This window comes from Chenopodium album, chromosome 26 (assembly GCF_948465745.1).
Source record: "Chenopodium album chromosome 26, dcCheAlbu1.1, whole genome shotgun sequence".
NCBI classification, from domain to species: domain Eukaryota; kingdom Viridiplantae; phylum Streptophyta; class Magnoliopsida; order Caryophyllales; family Amaranthaceae; genus Chenopodium; species Chenopodium album.
This window is the reverse complement of record NC_137859.1, coordinates 36641154-36659618: the sequence shown is the minus strand read 5'-3', so window position 1 is coordinate 36659618 and position 18465 is coordinate 36641154. Positions and strand designations below refer to the sequence as shown.

Below are 18465 nucleotides of genomic sequence, written 5' to 3'. Positions count from 1 at the left end.
AGTTTTGGCAGCAGGTAGCCCGGAAAACGCGGGAAGCTTCTAGAAAGTTCCGGAGCTATCTATAAGGTTCTTTTGGAGATTATTCTAGAGAGGATGACTCTAGAATAATCAAGGAAGGTCTGGTACATTGTAGGAGTCTTCTAGATTCTTCTACATATGTACATAACTTTTGTAAAGTTCTAGAATGTTCTAGGTTAGTCTTTAACATTCTAGTCATAGATGTGTGTAGAAACCTCCATGTATCTATGTTCCTAAGGAGGTGGGAACTCTCTAGATTGTTGTAGTCTAGAACCCTCCATTTGAGGAGGTTAGGAACGTTCTAGAGAAAGTTGTAAGTAGGGAGGAGCACTATAAATAGGCTCCAAGGCATCATTTGTACATTGAAGTTGAGAGCAATACAAAAAGTCTTCCATAAGCACTTGTGTTCTCTTGCAACTCAATCTCTTCCTTCAAACACTTAAAGAGTGTGAGGAAAACTAAGGCACGAGGGTGCCAAGTGAGTGATCGGGCATACTAGCAAGGGTGATAGCTTGTGTGCTCAATTATCTACGACACTTAGTCGTAAATTCGGACTAAGGCTCTAAGGGTGAGGGCTTAGTTCAACCAAGGGGACTTGTTAGCACCAAGGGGTCGTGCTAGCAAACTTATTTAAGCAGCACAAAGGGTTGTGCTATGTGGGCACAAGGAGTTAGTGCCAAGGGAGAAAGCCTGACTCGTCTTACGACGGACTGTAAGCGGGTGGCGCACGGTGCGTGACTAGGGCAAAGTAGTCGGCACGTGACAAGCTGCACTATTATTATTATTATTATCATTATTATTATTATTATTATTATTATTATTATTATTAGTAGTAGTAGTAGTAGTATTATTATTATTTGTATTTGTATATAGGCATATATGTGGGTTTATTGTGAGCAATAATTAATGAGTTGTGACATGCATTGATGCATGGATGAATGAAAAAAAAAAACAGGTAGCACCCTTGTATACAACTTGGAATTCACTGACATGACCAACTTTGTAATCTTGCCGAAGCACGTAATGTTCAAAGGGGATGATGGGAATTACTTAAGAGCACGTAAAAATAAAAATCTGGCATTCGTTGCCAACGACCCTACGGATCCGAGAGTGCACCACATTGCAACGCTCTCATCACCTCGTGTTGCTCGTTTCAGCCTACTGTCCACCAGATTCAATCTGTATTGGGAGAGGATGAACGGTGATTGGCTCCTAAGCAACTCCACCGTACCATCCACGACCAACACGACCTTCCGCCCGGTGAGGCAGGGTTTTAGTAGCCAGAACAACACCATAGCTCTGTTGAATGTGAATAGTAACAGGTACTGTGAGAGATGGACCCAAGGAGGGAACGCTGGTCGTCTTAGAGCTTCCTCCTCGACCATCGTACGTACTGCGCTGCTCACGGTGGAGGAGGCAATCCGGGATCGAGAAATCTCTGATATCAGGTATATATCTAATCACTTTAGGTATTTTGACACGTACCAATTGTTTTTATTAATACGTAACTTTGGGGTATTATTTGTGAGATATAAAATATTTCTAAGTTGTGAGTAATTTGGACCGAAAGTAGTATAACTCAACGTATAGTATTTCATTTCCTAAATATTGATAAAGAATAGAGGAAGCATATATATGTATATATATCCACATAAATTTTTTCATATATATTGAATAAGAAATCTAGCTAAGATACATTCATTATTTAAATTACAATGATTATCATATTCATGCATTCATTATTTTTTCCATACAATGACTTTTATAAAAATTGAATAAGATAGAGTGGATGTAAACTACTACCTCCGTTAATTTTTATGTGCAACTTTGGAATATTTTATGTCTCACAAGTAATACCTCAAAGCTGCACATAAAAATTAACAGAGATAATACTTTAAATGATTTTGTCTAAATGTTGGTACAGGTATCGTCTGGAGGATGCACGCATCTTCAATATGGTTCCTCTAGAGTCGAGAAGCCAAATTGTGTATAACTACGGCGATAATGATGAGATACAAAAGGTGTCATTCACCTACAGAGAGGTGATAGAGGAGAAGTTCAGCTCATCACATTCGTGGAAACTGTCGGCCAAGGCTACCATTAGGGTTAGATTGATCCCGGTGATACTTCAGGGGAAACTGACTACAACTGCAAGCTACGGAGGTAATTATTTCCCTTTTTATGGGAATTGTCTGATCATTTAATTAATTTGATTCACAAAGTAATTAATAATTTGAACATACACAACAGGTAGTGTTGAATGGTCCAAAAAGAAAACAATTGAGAGATCAATGACTGGCTCCACAACCGCTACAATACCAGCAAGGAAAGCTAGAAGAGTGACCTTGATAGTTGGACAGGGTTTCATGGACGTCCCTTACTCTTACAGACAAAGGGACATCCTTATGGATGGAACCTTCGAGGAAAAGACTATGCACGATGGCCTTTTCTCGGGTCTCAACACCTTTGAATTACAGTATATTCTCGGTGAAGCCGAAGACCTTCCTCGTAGTGCTAGGCCGCCAATAGGCCATGGTGACATTGTCATCGTGCCAGGTGAAACCAAGGTCCTCTCTACAATGGCCATCTCGCGTGAAGTAGTAGTTGTCGATGTGGAAGGAAAAGAGGATCCCGAACTAGCTCCAATGGAAGATCATCAACAAGATTGGGGAAGAGGAGATACTGAGGAGGAACCACTTCCCCTGCCAAGGCCTTCCAAGCTTTAAATTTTTCTTGTTTTGAGGGTGCATTGTCATTAAATTTTACTTTTTTCCTTTGTTTAATTATTGTCTTAGTTTGTTTCAAATCCAATTAACTCTGCATGTTATGTTATTTCCTTTGTTTCTTTCTTACCCCTTTTCATATTAATTAAGTTCGAATAAAGTACTCCCTTCGTCCTTTATTTACATGTTTACTTTTTGTTAAATTGTGATTCGATTCGAAATCTAGTAGGCCAGGACTGACTATGAATAAGAATATCTCTCAAACTATAAGTGATTTTGAGGCGAATCAAGTTAGAGGTGATATCTTGGTTAAAGAGCTTTCCAACGATAGGTCATATTCCTAATTTTGATCCGATAAGAAACGAGAAAGTTATGACCGTTTTACGAAGACCTAACGATGCTGACGAAGTGCTTGACATAGCACTTTCGTGCCTGGACGAGTTGGACGGTTTTTGGGTCAATTTTAAGCTTACGTGTTTTGAGGAATATTTCCTAAAATATTATATTTTTGATGACGGCTATTTGATCGAGTATCAGTACTTGGAGAACAATTATAGGGTATAATTAGGGTTTCCTTATATTATAAAAGGACACTTTAGTTTATAAATTAGATTATACTTTTTGAGCCATTAGATCTAGGACTCCTCGTATTAGTCTCTCGTTCTTTCTCCATTATAGTGAAGAAGCTCTCGATTCCCCCACCCGTGGATTTAGGTCTAATTTGACTGAATCACGTAACTCCTTATGTTCTTTGTTTATACTTATCTTCTTTGCTACTTTACTCGTTTTTATTTTTCATTGACTTGTTCCACAATAATCAAACACAATTACACCCTCATTTCCTAACACTTTCCTTTTGGGGGTTAAATAATTGCATGCCTACTTTTATTTAAAGAATGTATTTTTTTGACAATATTCCCTCTTTTTGATGAGTTTTCATCAATTCTCATCACCCGTATGTGTAGCTTTTACTGATATAGCTAGAGATGGGAAGTGCATAAGAAATTAAGAACCTTTAGCTTAGGTTGCTTACTATGCTACTTAAATTACAGCGTAGTAATAAATCCTTTTTACAACCTTAAGCTAAGAAAAACCTAGAACCCCTAACTATTTCTCTAGCCAGAAGGAGCTGCCAATCTTGCCATCTTCTCTTTGATGATGGTAAATCCTAAAATTTCCTTTGATTCCTTGGTTTTTAATTGTTTCGTTATTAATAATCCTCATTTCTCTCTCTTTATTATGAGAGTTTTGTTCCTAATTTTTGGGTTTGTTCTCTCTGTTTGTGGGAGTTTGGAGTAAGCTTTTATTTTCTTCTCTTATGGAAGATTAGAATTGGGTAGTTGCAGTTTGATTGTTCGTCCGACAAATAATGAAGATATAGGGTTTCAAATTTCTCTAAGGGCTTGTTCTCTTCGGCTTATTTTCAGTTCAATTTCTCTAAGGGCTTGTTCAATTCGGCTTATTTTCAGTTCAATTTCTCTAAGGGCTTGTTCAATTCGGCTTATTTTCAGTTCAATTCAGTTCAATTCAGCTCCAATAAGTTCAGTTCAGTTCAATTCTTATCTTAGGGCCTGTTCTCTTACGTTGAAATTCAGTTCAGTTCAGTTCAGTTCAGCTCAATTCAGTTCAGTTTAGTTCAGTTCAGCTCAGCTCCTAATTTCCTTCTCTTATAAAATATTCATTTCAGTTCAGTTCAGTTCAGCCAAGTTCAGTTTAGTTCAGCTGAGTTCAGTCAATGAGAACATGCCCTTAATTTCCTTATCTCATAAATTATTCAGTTAAGTTTAGTTTAGCTCAAATAAGTTCAGTTTCAGCTCAGTTCAGTCAATTAGAACAGGTCCTAAGTATCCAGAGTACCACACAAGTATTTTCATCCATACGACTATGCATTAATGGTTCGTTCTTAAGCCGAATTAGTGCTAAATCACATATTGTTCTGTATTGCTTCGGAAACTGTTTTTTATCCAGGCTATTGTTAATCGAATCTACAATGTATTTTGTTTAATGGTGATATATTTTTTGTGTTAGGAGTTCAGATTTCTTAAGAATTATTTGCATTGTAAAGTGCCATTTGACTATATTTTTAATGAAATTATGTTTCTTGTCAAAAAAAAAAATCATCTATATCAATAAACTTCCTGCTCATCGGCTCAATAATGTTTGTGTTGTTGCTACCAGATTCAATTCGGATATCAACGTTGGCTTGGATCACCCGAAAGTTTATTTGGTTATTGATCTTGGTCGTCTCTTTTGCTTTTGGCTTATTGATTGAGGTTGATCTCTTGCGCAAGAGTCTTAATCATCTCCACCCTTTTTGTGGGATTTTTGGCTATATGACAAGGTTTGACAACATCTAAAACCTCCCTCATGTCACATTCTATACCCTCATGTCGGCAACATGCTCAAAATTCAAGGCTGTTGGCTGGTTCACTTGGCTTGTTTGACCAGCTGGAATGTTTGGCTGTTTATAATGGTATTGAAATTGGCTTTTAAGCTGGCTGTTTATAAAAGTGTTTGGTAAATTAATTGTTGGTTGTTGGCTGTTTATTAGATAATTTGTGGGCCAACAAGCCAAAAGCCAACAAAAAAGCTACTCAAAGCAGCTTTTTCATTTTGGCTTAAAAGCCAGCTTTTTCGCTGATTAAAAAGCCAATTACCAAACACATTTTTTGGCTGTTTGACCACCTAAAAAAGATAAAAGCCAAAAGCTAACCAAAAATCCATTAAAAAGCCAATTACCAAACATGGCCATTAAGTTAGAAGAAAGTGAATCAAAGTGCTTTTGTTCTGAAACGTTTAATTACAGATAATGCTTTGATTGCTCTTGAGCTCTTTCATACTATGAAAAAGAGAGTTAAGGGTTGCAGGGGCTCTATTGCGATGAAGCTGGACATGAGCAAGGCCTATGATCGGGTTGAGTGGGAATTTCTTCGACGACTTCTTACTAAATTAGGCTTTGCCGGAGCTTGGGTTGATACAATCATGATTTTTGTATCTATGGTACAATATTCTTTTATAATAAATGGCGAACCCACAGGTGTTCTTGTTCCTTCGAGGGGCTTCGTCAAGGTGACCCATGTGTTACAATTGTGTATCATATATCTGTTAGCCAAATATCCATATGTCTGTATTTTACGGCTTTTTGCCTAGTGATAATTACATGTCTATAATTTATCGGTCCTCCTAAAGGGTTTCTTATTGATAATTGTAATCGTCCCTTAATTATTCAAGAATCAAGGATGAAAGTCTGGTATATCCACTTAATTATTTAAGGACATTAGTGCACGACTACCACTTCTGGCACAAAACTATAATATATCCGTACAAGTAGGAGTATATCTAAATAATTTGTCTTACAAGTAGAAGTATCTAAATAATTTCTCTTGAAAATAACAATAATAATTACTTTAAAAAAAGAGTAATTCATTAGTTGAATACACGAAGAAATTTGAATGATAAAATTGCAAAGTCATCTTCACATTTATACTATTCCGATATATTCCGTACTTCCTTTATTATTTCAGCTCGAAGCCACACGGCCGTGTGATTTATGTGCATTAGGCAATGGAAGGTTTTAAACTTATACTTACAGCTATTGCAGGAATTTTGTGTCTTCAGCTCTCAGCATTTGCTTCTGTCCAGAAACCTAACCATACTTGGTTGACACTCGATGGTATGCACTCTCTTATCTATACCTCTATAATTTAGTTTCTCGAATATTTTTTTCGAAAACAAGCTAGGTCGTATTAATTAACGACACAAAGAGTCCATGAATACAATACATTACTATTAACGGATTACTTTTATTGAACAAACGATAGTTTCTAAAGAAGTATTAAAAAAATTCTTGATTGGGTAATTCGAAAATGTGACAATATCTTCACAACAAATATCGAAATTAGGATTTATTAAAAAAAACAAATTAACCTCTTATTACCTTTATAATAAATTTTTAATAAAGTAAGTCATAGCATGTTAAGATCCTCTCATTGAGGCCACATGAGGGTGGCTCTTGATTGCGGATCTAATGATCCATTGCAAGGTATGGGATTTGAGTCCCACATGGGTCATATAGGGGACTAATGTGGGAATTTATATATGACAATGGGCTCTTGTCCCATTGAGCTAGCTTTTATTTTAATGTGAGTCCCACATTGGTCATATTCACGATATAATAATGTGAGCCATCTTTATTTAAGAGCTTTTAATGACAAAAAGGTGTTAAGTTTTATATCAATTTGGCTGATCGACCTCTAACGGAGAGCCAAAATGTTTTGCAGGGTCTCCGCCGTTGGTAATAGCTCGCGGTGGATTTTCAGGGTTTTATCCTGATTCTACCGCAAACGCATACGAATTGGCAACGACATTGAGTGTGCCGGATGTGAAGTTATGGTGTGATGTCCAGTTGACAAAGGATAGCGTTGGTATATGCTTCCCTCATGTCAAGTTAGATAACTTTTCTGACGTTTCAAAAGTGTACCAAGATAGAACGAATACGTATGTCGTTAACGGTGTAGAAGAAGAAGGGTATTTCACCATCGATTTTACTCTCGAGGAACTATCATCAATTAATTGTAAGTTGCCAAACATTTTCTGTTTTCCATGAATCAAGACGTGCATATATAATGCGGTATAATTCTTCTTCAATGTTTTATATATCAACACATTGTTGTTATGCGTAACTTTCTATATTATTCCCACATCTTGCAGTAACTCAAGGAATTAATTCCCGAAGTTTAGCTTTTGATGGTATGTTCCAAATTGAGACTGTTGAAGGCACGTTTATGAAAACCCAACCTGCAACAGGTTTCTGGTTAAATGTACAGGTATATTATAAGTGTATATTGTAACTTATTGCAAATTTTATTAAGGAAAATTTGTCTAGGACAACCTTTTAAAATACATTTTTTGTCTAGGACAACCTTTTAAAATTTTCTTGGCAAAGTCATACCTTATTTTAATTTTTTTTTTTGTTAACGACGACCAACTCCAACTTTCAGGCGTTAATCCACTGGAATCCAGCGTTGACATCCCTTCACCACCATTATGCGTACTCCACTTGAACCACCACCCCACCAGGCCACCACAAACACCACAACTAGTAACCCCACCACCACCTAAAACCCACCACCACCTAAAATCCACCACCAGCAAATCCCGAAATCCCTAAACCCCACCACCAGGACTCCTGAAACCGCACCCTACAATCACCCACCCTCCACGCAGACCACAACAAATCGAAATCTACCACAAAAATACCAACCCTAGCTTTAGATCTAATCGATTTCCGTCGATTTTCTAAGATTGCACACCCATTTCTCTCTCTTTTGTGTCGATTTGAGATCCTTAATTGAGACAAAGAAGAATGCCACTGGTGATGGTGGTGGTGGCGGCAGCGGTAAAGAAGATGAAGAAGATTGGTGCTGTAATAGTCTGATGTAGAAGGTGTTTATGGTGGCCTTGGTGTTGGTGGTCGATCGGGTCTCGAATGTGTTCATGGTGTTGGTGGTTCTTATGGTGATCGGTGATGATGGTGGTGGTCAATGATGACGGTGGGGTGCAATAAGGGGAAATAAGGGTCACGTGCAAGTCACGTGAGGGTCAACGCCGGATTTCGGTGGGTCAACGCCTGAAAATGGGGGTTGGTTGTCATTAACAAAAAAAAATTATATTAGGGTCGGACTTTGCCAAGAAAATTTTAAAAGGCTGTCCTAGACAAAAACTGTCTTTTAAAAGGTTGTCCTAGACAAATTTTCCTTTTATTAATAATTAGGCAAAGTTGATATTAACCACCTTTTTTAACCAACTTTTTTGGAAAAAAAACCACTTTTTATGTTTTTATTTTATTTTATTACTAAACCGCCTTTTAAGTACCTAAGTTTTTAACTACACTACCCCTATTTTAAATTTTGACAAAAAGATTTAATTGAGACGTCAAAGGGGCCCACAACTTGTACTTTTCCCTCCTAAATCATTTATTTTATCACTCTAAAAAACATTCGACCTTTCCCTCTATATAAATGCATGACTAAATTGAGTAAAACTCTAAAAAACCAAACCTAATTTTGCTGCAAATATAAAATTGTAGTCTTTATTCATTCTCAAACCCTAAATTGAGGTTATTAAAGTGGATGGTTGAGATGGAAGGGAAGGTTTTGCTGTGTTAGTGTGGTTGATGATTTGGAAGTGGATGGTTGAGATTCAATCCATTAGATTTAAAATAGAGGTAGTGCAATAAAAAATTTAAGTACTTAAAATGTGGTTCAGTAAAAAAAAAATAAAAAAAAATAAAAGGTGATTTTTTCAAAAAATATTGGACAAAGAGGTGATTTATACCAATTTTACCTAATAACTACGAGTAATACATCTAAATATTCAATTTCTAACCTTTAATGACTTGAGTAATGAGAACTTCTCAATTCAAACAACACATGTGTGTCTCACATTAAACAATTAATAAGGCTAATAAAGAGTTACAACACCCATTGCCTTATGATTTTGGTATGAAATTTCCTTAAGGGACTATTGCAATTCACAAAGTCTTATATGTGGCTGGCCATATTGTATGACCAATTACTTAGTGTAATGGGGTTACTTGGTCAGTGTTAAAGGGGTTAATTCGTCATTGTTATAATTGTTATAGAGTTACTCAGTCAGTATTATAGGGGTTACTCGATCATGAGTTACTTAATCAATATTATAGGGGTTACTTTAAGTGGCCACATACAAGACGGGCTGATTGCAAATAATAGCTTGACATTCTTTGTGCAGAATGCCATTTTCTTCGCCCAACATAATTTGAGCATGTTGAACTATGTCCTAAATGTTTTAGAGAACATACAAGTTAGTCACATATCATCACCTGAGCTTAACTTCTTACGAGAACTTGCACTTATACTACCATCGGTATCAAACAAAACAAAATTGGTTTTTCGATTTCTTGACAAAGATTCAACAGAACCTTCAACAAACCAAACTTATGGCTCTCTCTTGAAGAATCTTACAATGCTTAAAAAATTTTCTGCTGGAATCCTAGTCCCGAAGACGTACATATGGCCCCTTGATGAAACCTTGTACCTGCTACCTCATACTTCTTTAGTTGCAGATGCTCACAAAGTTGGGCTTGAGGTTTTTGCGGCAGATTTTGCAAATGATGTTCCTTTTGGGTACAATCATAGTTACGACCCAGTTGCTGAGTATCTTTCTTTCATTGACAATGGAAACTTTTCTGTGGACGGTGTGTTGTCTGATTTCCCTATAACTGCATCTGAAGCTAGAGGTGAGATTTGTTCTTCTTTTTCCCCATATACTCCTTTTGTCCCTTAAAGATTACCTCAACTATTTCTTCTGATTTTAACACATCATGTTAGAGTGCACAATATATTATAGTAATTGTTAGCTAGACTTATTGACTCTCCTCCGCCCATTCCTTCAATGGCGTATATTTTAAAATTAACACCCTAGGCGCAACCACAAAATTAAAAACAATCTCCCCAAAATAATGAGATGCTTTCAGGTGAACAAAAAAATAAATAATGGACTAAGGGCCTGTTCATATTTACTTAATTTCAGTTCAGTTTAGTTCAGCTCCAATCAGTTCAGTTCAGTTCCGTTCAGTTCAGCTCCAATCAGTTCAGTTCAGTTCAGTTCAGCTCTTAATTTCTCTCTCACATAAAATATTCATTTCAGCTCAATTCAGTCAGTTTAGTTCCAATCAGTTCAGTTCCAATCAGTTCAATGTGAACAGACTCTAATTAAAGGGTATATCCATATAGGACAATTTTAGTGCAACGAGGATTATATTTCTGATAATACTTGTAAAAATTTAGGGTAGAATAAACGAACATTGGATAAATAGTGAGATTGGTGACCTTTTAATATTTTATACTTGTATATAAGTACTAATTATAAGTTCATTTTGCAGAATGCTTTGCTCATCTAGGCACAAATGCATCATCGGAAGGTTTGTAGCTTTTTTTCCTTTTAACTTATCTAGTATTTTACCTTGTCTGTAAATAACTAACAACAATGACTACATTGATAAATTATAAGTATGTAAATCAAATGGAACATGGCATTTTTTTGAATAAATCAACAACTTTTTCATTATTATGGGTTCTATAATTGAAAAAAGTTGTTGATTTATTTACTGCTAGATTGACTATATTTTTTTTGATATTGTTTTCTAGTTGAGGTCTTGATTATATCACATCTTGGGGCGAGTGGAGATTTCCCTGCATGTACTGACTTAGCATACGCAAAAGCTATCGAAGATGGTGCTGATGTGATTGACTGCCCTGCTCAATTGTCAAACGACGGGGTGCCTTTCTGTTCTAAAACAAATAATTCTGGAGTTATTTCATCTAGTCTAAATTGGGAAGAGATTAAAGACGCTCAACGTAAGTTGGTCTTGTCATTCACTATTAATAAGTTGATTCTATTAATTATTTGCTCATCAATTACAAGTCAACTTTTGGTGCATGGAGAGAATGGTGTGCTATGTATATATATGGAAGTTGGCTGCTAGCCGCCTAGCCCTCTTCGTTCCCAGTAGCACTAGTAGTTCTAGCCACTACGTGGACAATCTAAATATTACTTCCGTTTCTTTTAAGTTGTTAATCTTGTTATATGTATATTGGGAAATTCCTGGTTGATCTTCATGATCAACATGGTTTGTGTTCTGTAAATCTCAAGATCATAAAAACTTGCTCTTGTTTGTGTTTGTAACTAATACGTACATATGAAGTATTTAATGTACCACATGGTTTGGGTATGTTATTGTTAATACATAGTATTATACTATTATGTCTCTTAAAAAATATTGATCACACTTTAATCCTATTTTAAAAAGATTGTTTTGCCCATTTTGTAATATGGTTTACATCTTATATCTTTTGCAAATACTTCCATTTGTATCATGTTTTGTATCCCTTTTTTTTTTCAGGTGAAATATCAAGCCCATTTTCCAATGATTTACTATATAGTAATCCCAAATTCAAGAATTCTGGGAAAATTTTGTCCTTGGCCAGCTTCTTAGACCTTGCAAAAAATGCGAGTTCAATTTCGGGTGTTTTGATCAAGATAGAGGTGAGAAAGTTTACCATTCATAACCTCACATAACTTATAAGGTTCTTTATCACAACTTTTGTTTTAAAAGGTCCTTCCTCACAAAATCGTCCTCTTAAAAGTTCTTCTTGGCAAATTTTTATATACTTCTTGTAGGAATCTTGTATAGTACGTCCTTGGCTATATGTTTGAAACTTCAATATAACTCCATCTTATATATCATGATGTCATTACACAGAATGCGAAATACCTAGCAGAACACCAGGACCTAAACATAATTGACCCAGTTTTGGATGCCTTAGACAAGGCTGGTTATAACCGTTATTCTGCAAAGCGTGTTATGATCGAGTCTACTAGCAGCTCAGTCCTGATGGCAATGATGGGGAAGAAGTACGAACTTGTTTATGATATCGACGAGGTTATTCGTGGGGCTGACAATGATACCATTGAATATATAAAGACATTTGCTGATTCTGTGATTCTCAACACCAAATCCGTACTTCCATATCTAAAAGAAGAAAGATTCCTTACAAGTATGCCTGATGTTGTATCAAAGTTTCATTCATATGGGCTACCCGTGTATGTAGAATTTCTCAGAAATGAACATCTGAGCAAGGCATTTGACGTATTTTTGGACCCAATTGTCGAGATCAATACATATGTCATGGCAGCTAAAGTTGATGGTGTTGTCACCGATTTCCCCAAAACAGCCGCAGCTTATAGGAGTAAGGCTCCCTTCATCTTCTTACCTTATTAAAATTTGTATGTATCTATGTTATATATTGCCAGCTACTCCATCAGTTCCTAAATAATTGACACGTTTAGGGTCTGTTCTCATTGACTGAACTCAGCTGAACTGAACTGAACTGAACTCAGCTGAACTGAATATTTTATAAGAGAAGGAAATTAGGAGCTGAGCTGAATTGAACTGAACTCAGCTGAACCGAATTGAACTAAACTCAGCTGAACTGAATTTCAACGTAAGAAAATAGGCCCTTAATCTTTTTTCACTATTTATATACTAACTTTTCCCCGTCAAAAAATATATACTAACTTTGACCATTGTTTTTTTTTATTTTTTTTTTAAGTAAATAACTTTTATCATAAATGTGTATATAGTTACATGAAGTATTAATTTAAAGAGATTTTTAATATTAGCTTTTTAATAATTTATATGAATATATAATCATATATATTTAAGGTCAAACTAGTACGTACATTGACATGTGTGTCAAGTTTGACTGTGTCAATTATTTAGGAATAAAGAAAATATGACTTGTAGGCTAATGGTAAACAAAGGACCTTTCAACTTTGAAATTTGGAGGTTCATTGATCAACAAGAGGGACACTTTGAGGGCGGGGATCCCCTTATATTTCCTCCTCGATCTATGCACTAATAACCTGTGTCAGGTTGATAAGGGAGAAGTTTTGGACCGACAGGATAGTGATACGTTAACCAACATATATTTTCCTATTGTTCAAGTTTTAATCATTTACTTGTATTTTTATGCAGAGAATCGATGCCTGAAGATGAACGTGACGTACATGCAACCAGTTCAACCTGGTCGCGTGATACAAATCTTTGATATAAAAGGCACACCTATCACTGCAACGGTCATTGGTGTATCTGATGTGCGTGAAGATCCTCTCATAGCAGCTAAGGTGCCAAGCCCGCCAACAGCAGAAGGCCTGAAAACAGTGCCAAACATTCAACTTCAAATTTTTGCTTCTCTTTTAATGTCTTTTATAGCTATGATTGTGGCATAGCGCGCAGCCTGTTTGAGTAGATTGAGTAAATGGAAGGTTTTTCACAACATGCATTAGTAATATATACGAGTATAAAACAAGTTTAAATTAGTTAAATTGGTCTTTTTTTTTTTTTTTTTTTTTTTTTTTTTTTTTTTTTGTGTGTGTGTGTTACCCGGTTCACCCTTTGCGCTAATCTAGAATTGGAGATCAGTTCTGGGTGGTTAGGTTCCAGTCCCCTCCTGTTGTTGTGGGGGATCGAACACAGATCCTCTCTAGCTACCAACTGTAGTCCCAATCACCACTACACCAACATCCAATTGGTAAATTAGTTGGATTGTAAGTTTGTAACCAACTAACTCTCACCAATTGGAGATCAGAGTAAGTGAGTAACTACGCTTTCAGCTCAATCTATTGTATACACTCATGACAATTCTATAACAGTCATCCTAACATGATGACCACTATACTCAGTTTTGATTGTCCGATTTTTGATTTATTTTTTTGTTGGTCAAACTTATTAAAAATAACATACACCATTTGTGATATTGTGTATGCAACACTTATGCTTCAATATTGGCCTAAAAAACAAGACTATACAATATTTGATACAACATTCAATCATTGAATTTACTCGTAAACAATTGATATGATATACAAGTATATACTCATAACATACATATTCATCTATCAGATTCTACCAAATTAAAAATCCCTTGATATGTATCTGCACTATTTTTAGCCAAGAGAAGACACCCCCATTTTGAAGAGTAAATGCCTTGTATGTAATGCTCTCTATTTATGCCAAAAATACTTAAATTTGATTTTCAAAATTTTTATTACAAGGCGCATGTTTGATCATGAAATATGTTTAATTACTCATGTTGAGCTTCCATGTAGAATTGGCAGCATCACTTTGATTACTCACTACAACTCCAATTGTCACGAAAATATTTTTCCGTAGTTTCATTAGAGTGTAGAGAGAGTATTTATACAAGTAATTAGGGCTCATGAAATAGGCCCGTTAGCTATACAATATAAACACTAAATATAGGCCCTAACACCCCCCCTCAAGTTGGAGCATGCAAGTCACAAATGCCCAACTTGCCAAGTAAATACATAAATTGACTTTTACTCAAAGTCTTGGTGAATATATCCGCTAATTGATTTGTTGTCTTCACATAAGACGGACTAATGATACCATCCTGAATCGCATCACGAAGATAATAACAATCCACCTCAATGTGCTTTGTACGCTCATGGAAAACCGGATTCTTCGCAATATACAAAGCAGATTGATTATCACAAAACAAGCTCATAGCACGGGGATGCGAGACACCCAAACTCAGAAAAAGGGCTTTCAACCATTTCAACTCATCAGTAGTTTTAGACATTGAGCGGAATTCGGCCTCTGATGAAGACTTGGCCACAGTGTCCTGTTTCTTTGTCTTCCAAGATACGGGAGAAGCACCAAGAAAAACCAACCAGCCAGTGATGGAACGACGTGACAAGGGACAACCCGCCCAATCCGAATCGCACCAACCTGTAATATGTAAATCACAATCTGAACTCAAAAGAATTCCCTGACCTGGACATCCCTTCAAGTACCGCACTGTACGAAGAGCCGCTTCCCAATGGTCCTGTCGCGGTTGTTGCATAAATTGTGACAAAATATGCACCGCGTATGCCAAATCCGGTCTAGTAAAAGACAAATAAATCAGACGACCCACAAGCCGCCGATACTGCTCTGGATCAGAAAAGAAAGGAGACTCTGATTTCGCCAGAGTATGATTCTGCTCAATAGGGGTACCTGCCGGACGAGCACCTAACAGACCCGACTCTGCAATAATGTCAAGTGTGTATTTCCGTTGACATAAAAATATGCCCTTCGGACTACGAGCGACCTCAACACCTAGAAAATACTTCAAAACACCCAAATCTTTCATATGAAAACAGTCACTCAAGTATGACTTGAATGATGAAATCGCAGAGGAATCATTACCAGAAATTATCAAATCATCAACATACACCAGGACACTAAGCTGAATAGACCCAGATTGCAGAGTAAAGAGAGAATAATCAGAGTACGACTGCACAAATCCGTACCTTTTCAGAGAGGCGGCCAATTTAGAATACCAACAACGAGGTGCTTGTCGAAGACCATACAACGACTTCAGAAGACGACACACCATATCAGGTTGAGAACCATGAAACCCAGGAGGAAGCTTCATATAAACTTTCTCATCAAGATCACCATGAATAAAGGCATTGTGAACATCCATTTGATGCAACTCCCAATTTTTTGCAGCAGCGACAGCAAGGAAAGCACGAACAGTGACCATTTTAGCAACAGGGGCAAAAGTCTCATTGTAATCAATACCCTCAACCTGATGATTACCAAAGATCACAAGACGAGCTTTTAATCTCTCAAGTGTGCCATCAGAGTTAAGTTTGACTTTGTAAACCCATCGACACCCAAGAGCTTTCTTACCCGGAGGCAATTTTTCCATTACCCATGTGCCATTTTTTTCTAATGCATCAATTTCTGTTTGCATAGCCGCTTTCCACCCCTCATCTTGCATTGCCTCCTTGAAATTACGAGGCTCAACCATCGTGTCAATAGCTGCAACAAACACACGGTGTCGCACAGAAAATTTATCACAATTCACAAAATGTGCTAAGGGATAGGGAGTACCTGAGGAGCTTGGAGTTGGCGGTGAACAGTGAGAGATAGATGAACTAGGTAAAGAAATAGTGTGTGCCACATAATCCCGGTGCCACCCCGGGGCTTGCCGTGGACGTTGACTACGGTCCAACACAAGAGAAGAAGAAGTGGAGGAGTTCGGAGCAGCCGTAGCAGGGCTGTCCGAATCAGCAGAAGAAGCAGAAGCCGCGGAGGAGCTACGAACCTGCTAGGCAGCAAGGTCCGCGGCCAGGTCGCGGCTGGAGGCTGTACTCCGCGGCCTGGTCGCGGTCTGTTCTGTTTGCAGCACAGAAGGCTGCCTGGCAGTCTTGTCCGCGGCCAGGTCGCGGCTGGCAGGGGTGTCCTGCGGCCTGGTCGCGGATGCCTCTGTTTGGGGTGTGGTTTGATGGGTGTCTTGCTCATTAACCACCCCACGACCCCCTTCAGTTTCAGGTACAAGGGAGCTCTCACCTAACTCCAACACATACTCCAAATCCTCCAAAAAATCATCATCAACCCCACCATGTTTGGTTGGCACATCCTCACTCCCCACATTAGCATCACTCGAGTCCCCATCACGCACAAAAGGAAAAACATTCTCATGAAACTTGACATCACGAGATACAAAAATATCACCGGTTTCCAAATCATACAATTTCCAACCTTTCTTCCCATGAGGGTAACCCACAAACACACATTTTCGACTCCTAGGAGCAAATTTGTCACCTTTTGCCTTTTGGTTATGGGCAAAACACAAACACCCAAAGACTCGCAACTCATCAAAGTTTGGTGGTTTACCAAAAAGAAGCTCAAATGGGGTTTTATTGGCTAGCAAAGAGGAAGGAGTACGATTTATTAAATAAACCGCCCCAAGAACACACTCACCCCAAAAAGCTATCGGCAAATTGCCTTGAAACATCAATGCACGACTCACATTTAATATATGTTGGTGTTTATGCTCTACCCTCTCATTTTGTTGTGGTGTACCAACACAAGAGGTTTGAAACAAAATGCCATTGTCATTAAAATAGGGAATCATGTGTTTGAATTCGGTTCCGTTGTCACTTCGCACACATTTAATATTAACATCAAATTGACATTTAACCATAGCAAAGAAAGAGCAAAAAGAAGAATAAACTTCAGTTTTGTCATTCAATAAATAAACCCAAACACCACGTGAAAAATCATCAACAATTGTCAAAAAGTAATGAGCACCACAAGTAGACGGCGTCTTATAAGACCCCCACAAATCACAATGTATCATCTCAAAAATACGACTGGCCCTACTATCACTATCGGGAAAACTATCCTGAGATTGTTTAGCTTGAGGACAAATTTCACATGGTTTATTCAAAGAAGTACTACTAGAACTAGCACTAAATGCAGGAACTAACTTGACAATCCTGTCTGACGGATGACCCATACGACGATGCCATAGCTCGAATGTTGAAACCTTCGGATTTGTCATCGCACACACCTTAGGAACCCGTCGAAAATAGTATAGTCCATCTATCCGTTCACCGGCTCCAATCAGGCTCCCCGAGTATTGGTCCTGTATAGCACATAAAGAATCAGTGAATTGGACAAAACAATGAGAGTCATCAATCATTTTAGACACCGAAATTAGATTGCAAGTTAACTGAGGAACAAATAAAACATGGTCAAGAATAATATCCTCAGTCAAATACACACGCCCCTCCTTCGTAGCAATGGCCTTAGCACCATCAGGTAGTCCAACCGGGCACGGTTGTATGTAGTGTACATCAAATAAGCAAGTGTCATCACCGGTTACATGATGTGATGCGCCGGTGTCAATAATCCAAGACAAAGAAGGAGACTCACCACTCATCTTATCCTGGTTTTGATTATTAACCATTGTCACTAAAGCACGAACATGTTCAGGTTGTAAGGCAGACAAAGCAGATAGAGTATCATGAGATAGAGACAAAGGGGCAGAGGAAGTGTCACCAAGAGTAGGGCCCACGGCATTAGCCCGAGCCGTGGGTTTACCGTGAGCAGAAGGAGCAGCAGCAGCAGCAGGGGAAGCAGAGGGCCTGCTGCTGTGCGCGGAGGTGTGCTGACCCGAGGGTGCTGCCCCCCCTTCTTCCCGTATTTCTCTAGCCACCAATCCGGGTAGCCGTTAAGCATGAAGCAGCCCGTGGTATCATGTCCAGTGCGCCTGCAATGTGAACAAAAGAGCTTCGACTTATCCACCTTTGGAGTCGATTG

The 18465-nt window shown here is 37.8% G+C and overlaps 2 protein-coding genes across 2 annotated transcripts; both read left to right on the top strand.

The window, feature by feature from the left end:
* The first annotated feature begins 1008 nt into the window (after nt 1-1008).
* LOC145617160 (uncharacterized) lies at nt 1009-2744 on the top strand. The gene is made up of 3 exons (XM_081671842.1): nt 1009-1466; nt 1943-2181; nt 2269-2744. Exons 1-3 carry the CDS (start codon nt 1009-1011, stop codon nt 2742-2744), a joined length of 1173 nt encoding a protein of 390 aa, XP_081527968.1.
* Nucleotides 2745-6305: 3561 nt separating this feature from the next.
* Nucleotides 6306-13818, top strand: LOC145617158 (glycerophosphodiester phosphodiesterase GDPDL3-like). The gene is made up of 9 exons (XM_081671841.1): nt 6306-6414; nt 7022-7315; nt 7452-7567; nt 9513-10020; nt 10666-10704; nt 10931-11140; nt 11686-11828; nt 12046-12532; nt 13321-13818. Exons 1-9 carry the CDS (start codon nt 6306-6308, stop codon nt 13572-13574), a joined length of 2160 nt encoding a protein of 719 aa, XP_081527967.1. The 3' UTR covers nt 13575-13818.
* The last annotated feature ends 4647 nt before the right edge of the window (nt 13819-18465 follow it).

What these genes read in the sequence shown, in the direction of transcription:
- LOC145617158 (XM_081671841.1), top strand. Translation starts at nt 6,306, where the DNA reads ATGGAAGGTTTTAAACTTATACTTACAGCTATTGCAGGAATTTTGTGT. An exon ending in AGAGATTAAAGACGCTCAAC is followed by an intron (nt 11,141 to 11,685) that starts GTAAGTTGGTCT and finishes TTTTTTTTTCAG; the next exon opens with GTGAAATATCAAGCCCATTT. An exon ending in AACAGCCGCAGCTTATAGGA is followed by an intron (nt 12,533 to 13,320) that starts GTAAGGCTCCCT and finishes ATTTTTATGCAG; the next exon opens with AGAATCGATGCCTGAAGATG.
- LOC145617160 (XM_081671842.1), top strand. Translation starts at nt 1,009, where the DNA reads ATGACCAACTTTGTAATCTTGCCGAAGCACGTAATGTTCAAAGGGGAT. An exon ending in CGAGAAATCTCTGATATCAG is followed by an intron (nt 1,467 to 1,942) that starts GTATATATCTAA and finishes ATGTTGGTACAG; the next exon opens with GTATCGTCTGGAGGATGCAC. An exon ending in TACAACTGCAAGCTACGGAG is followed by an intron (nt 2,182 to 2,268) that starts GTAATTATTTCC and finishes CATACACAACAG; the next exon opens with GTAGTGTTGAATGGTCCAAA.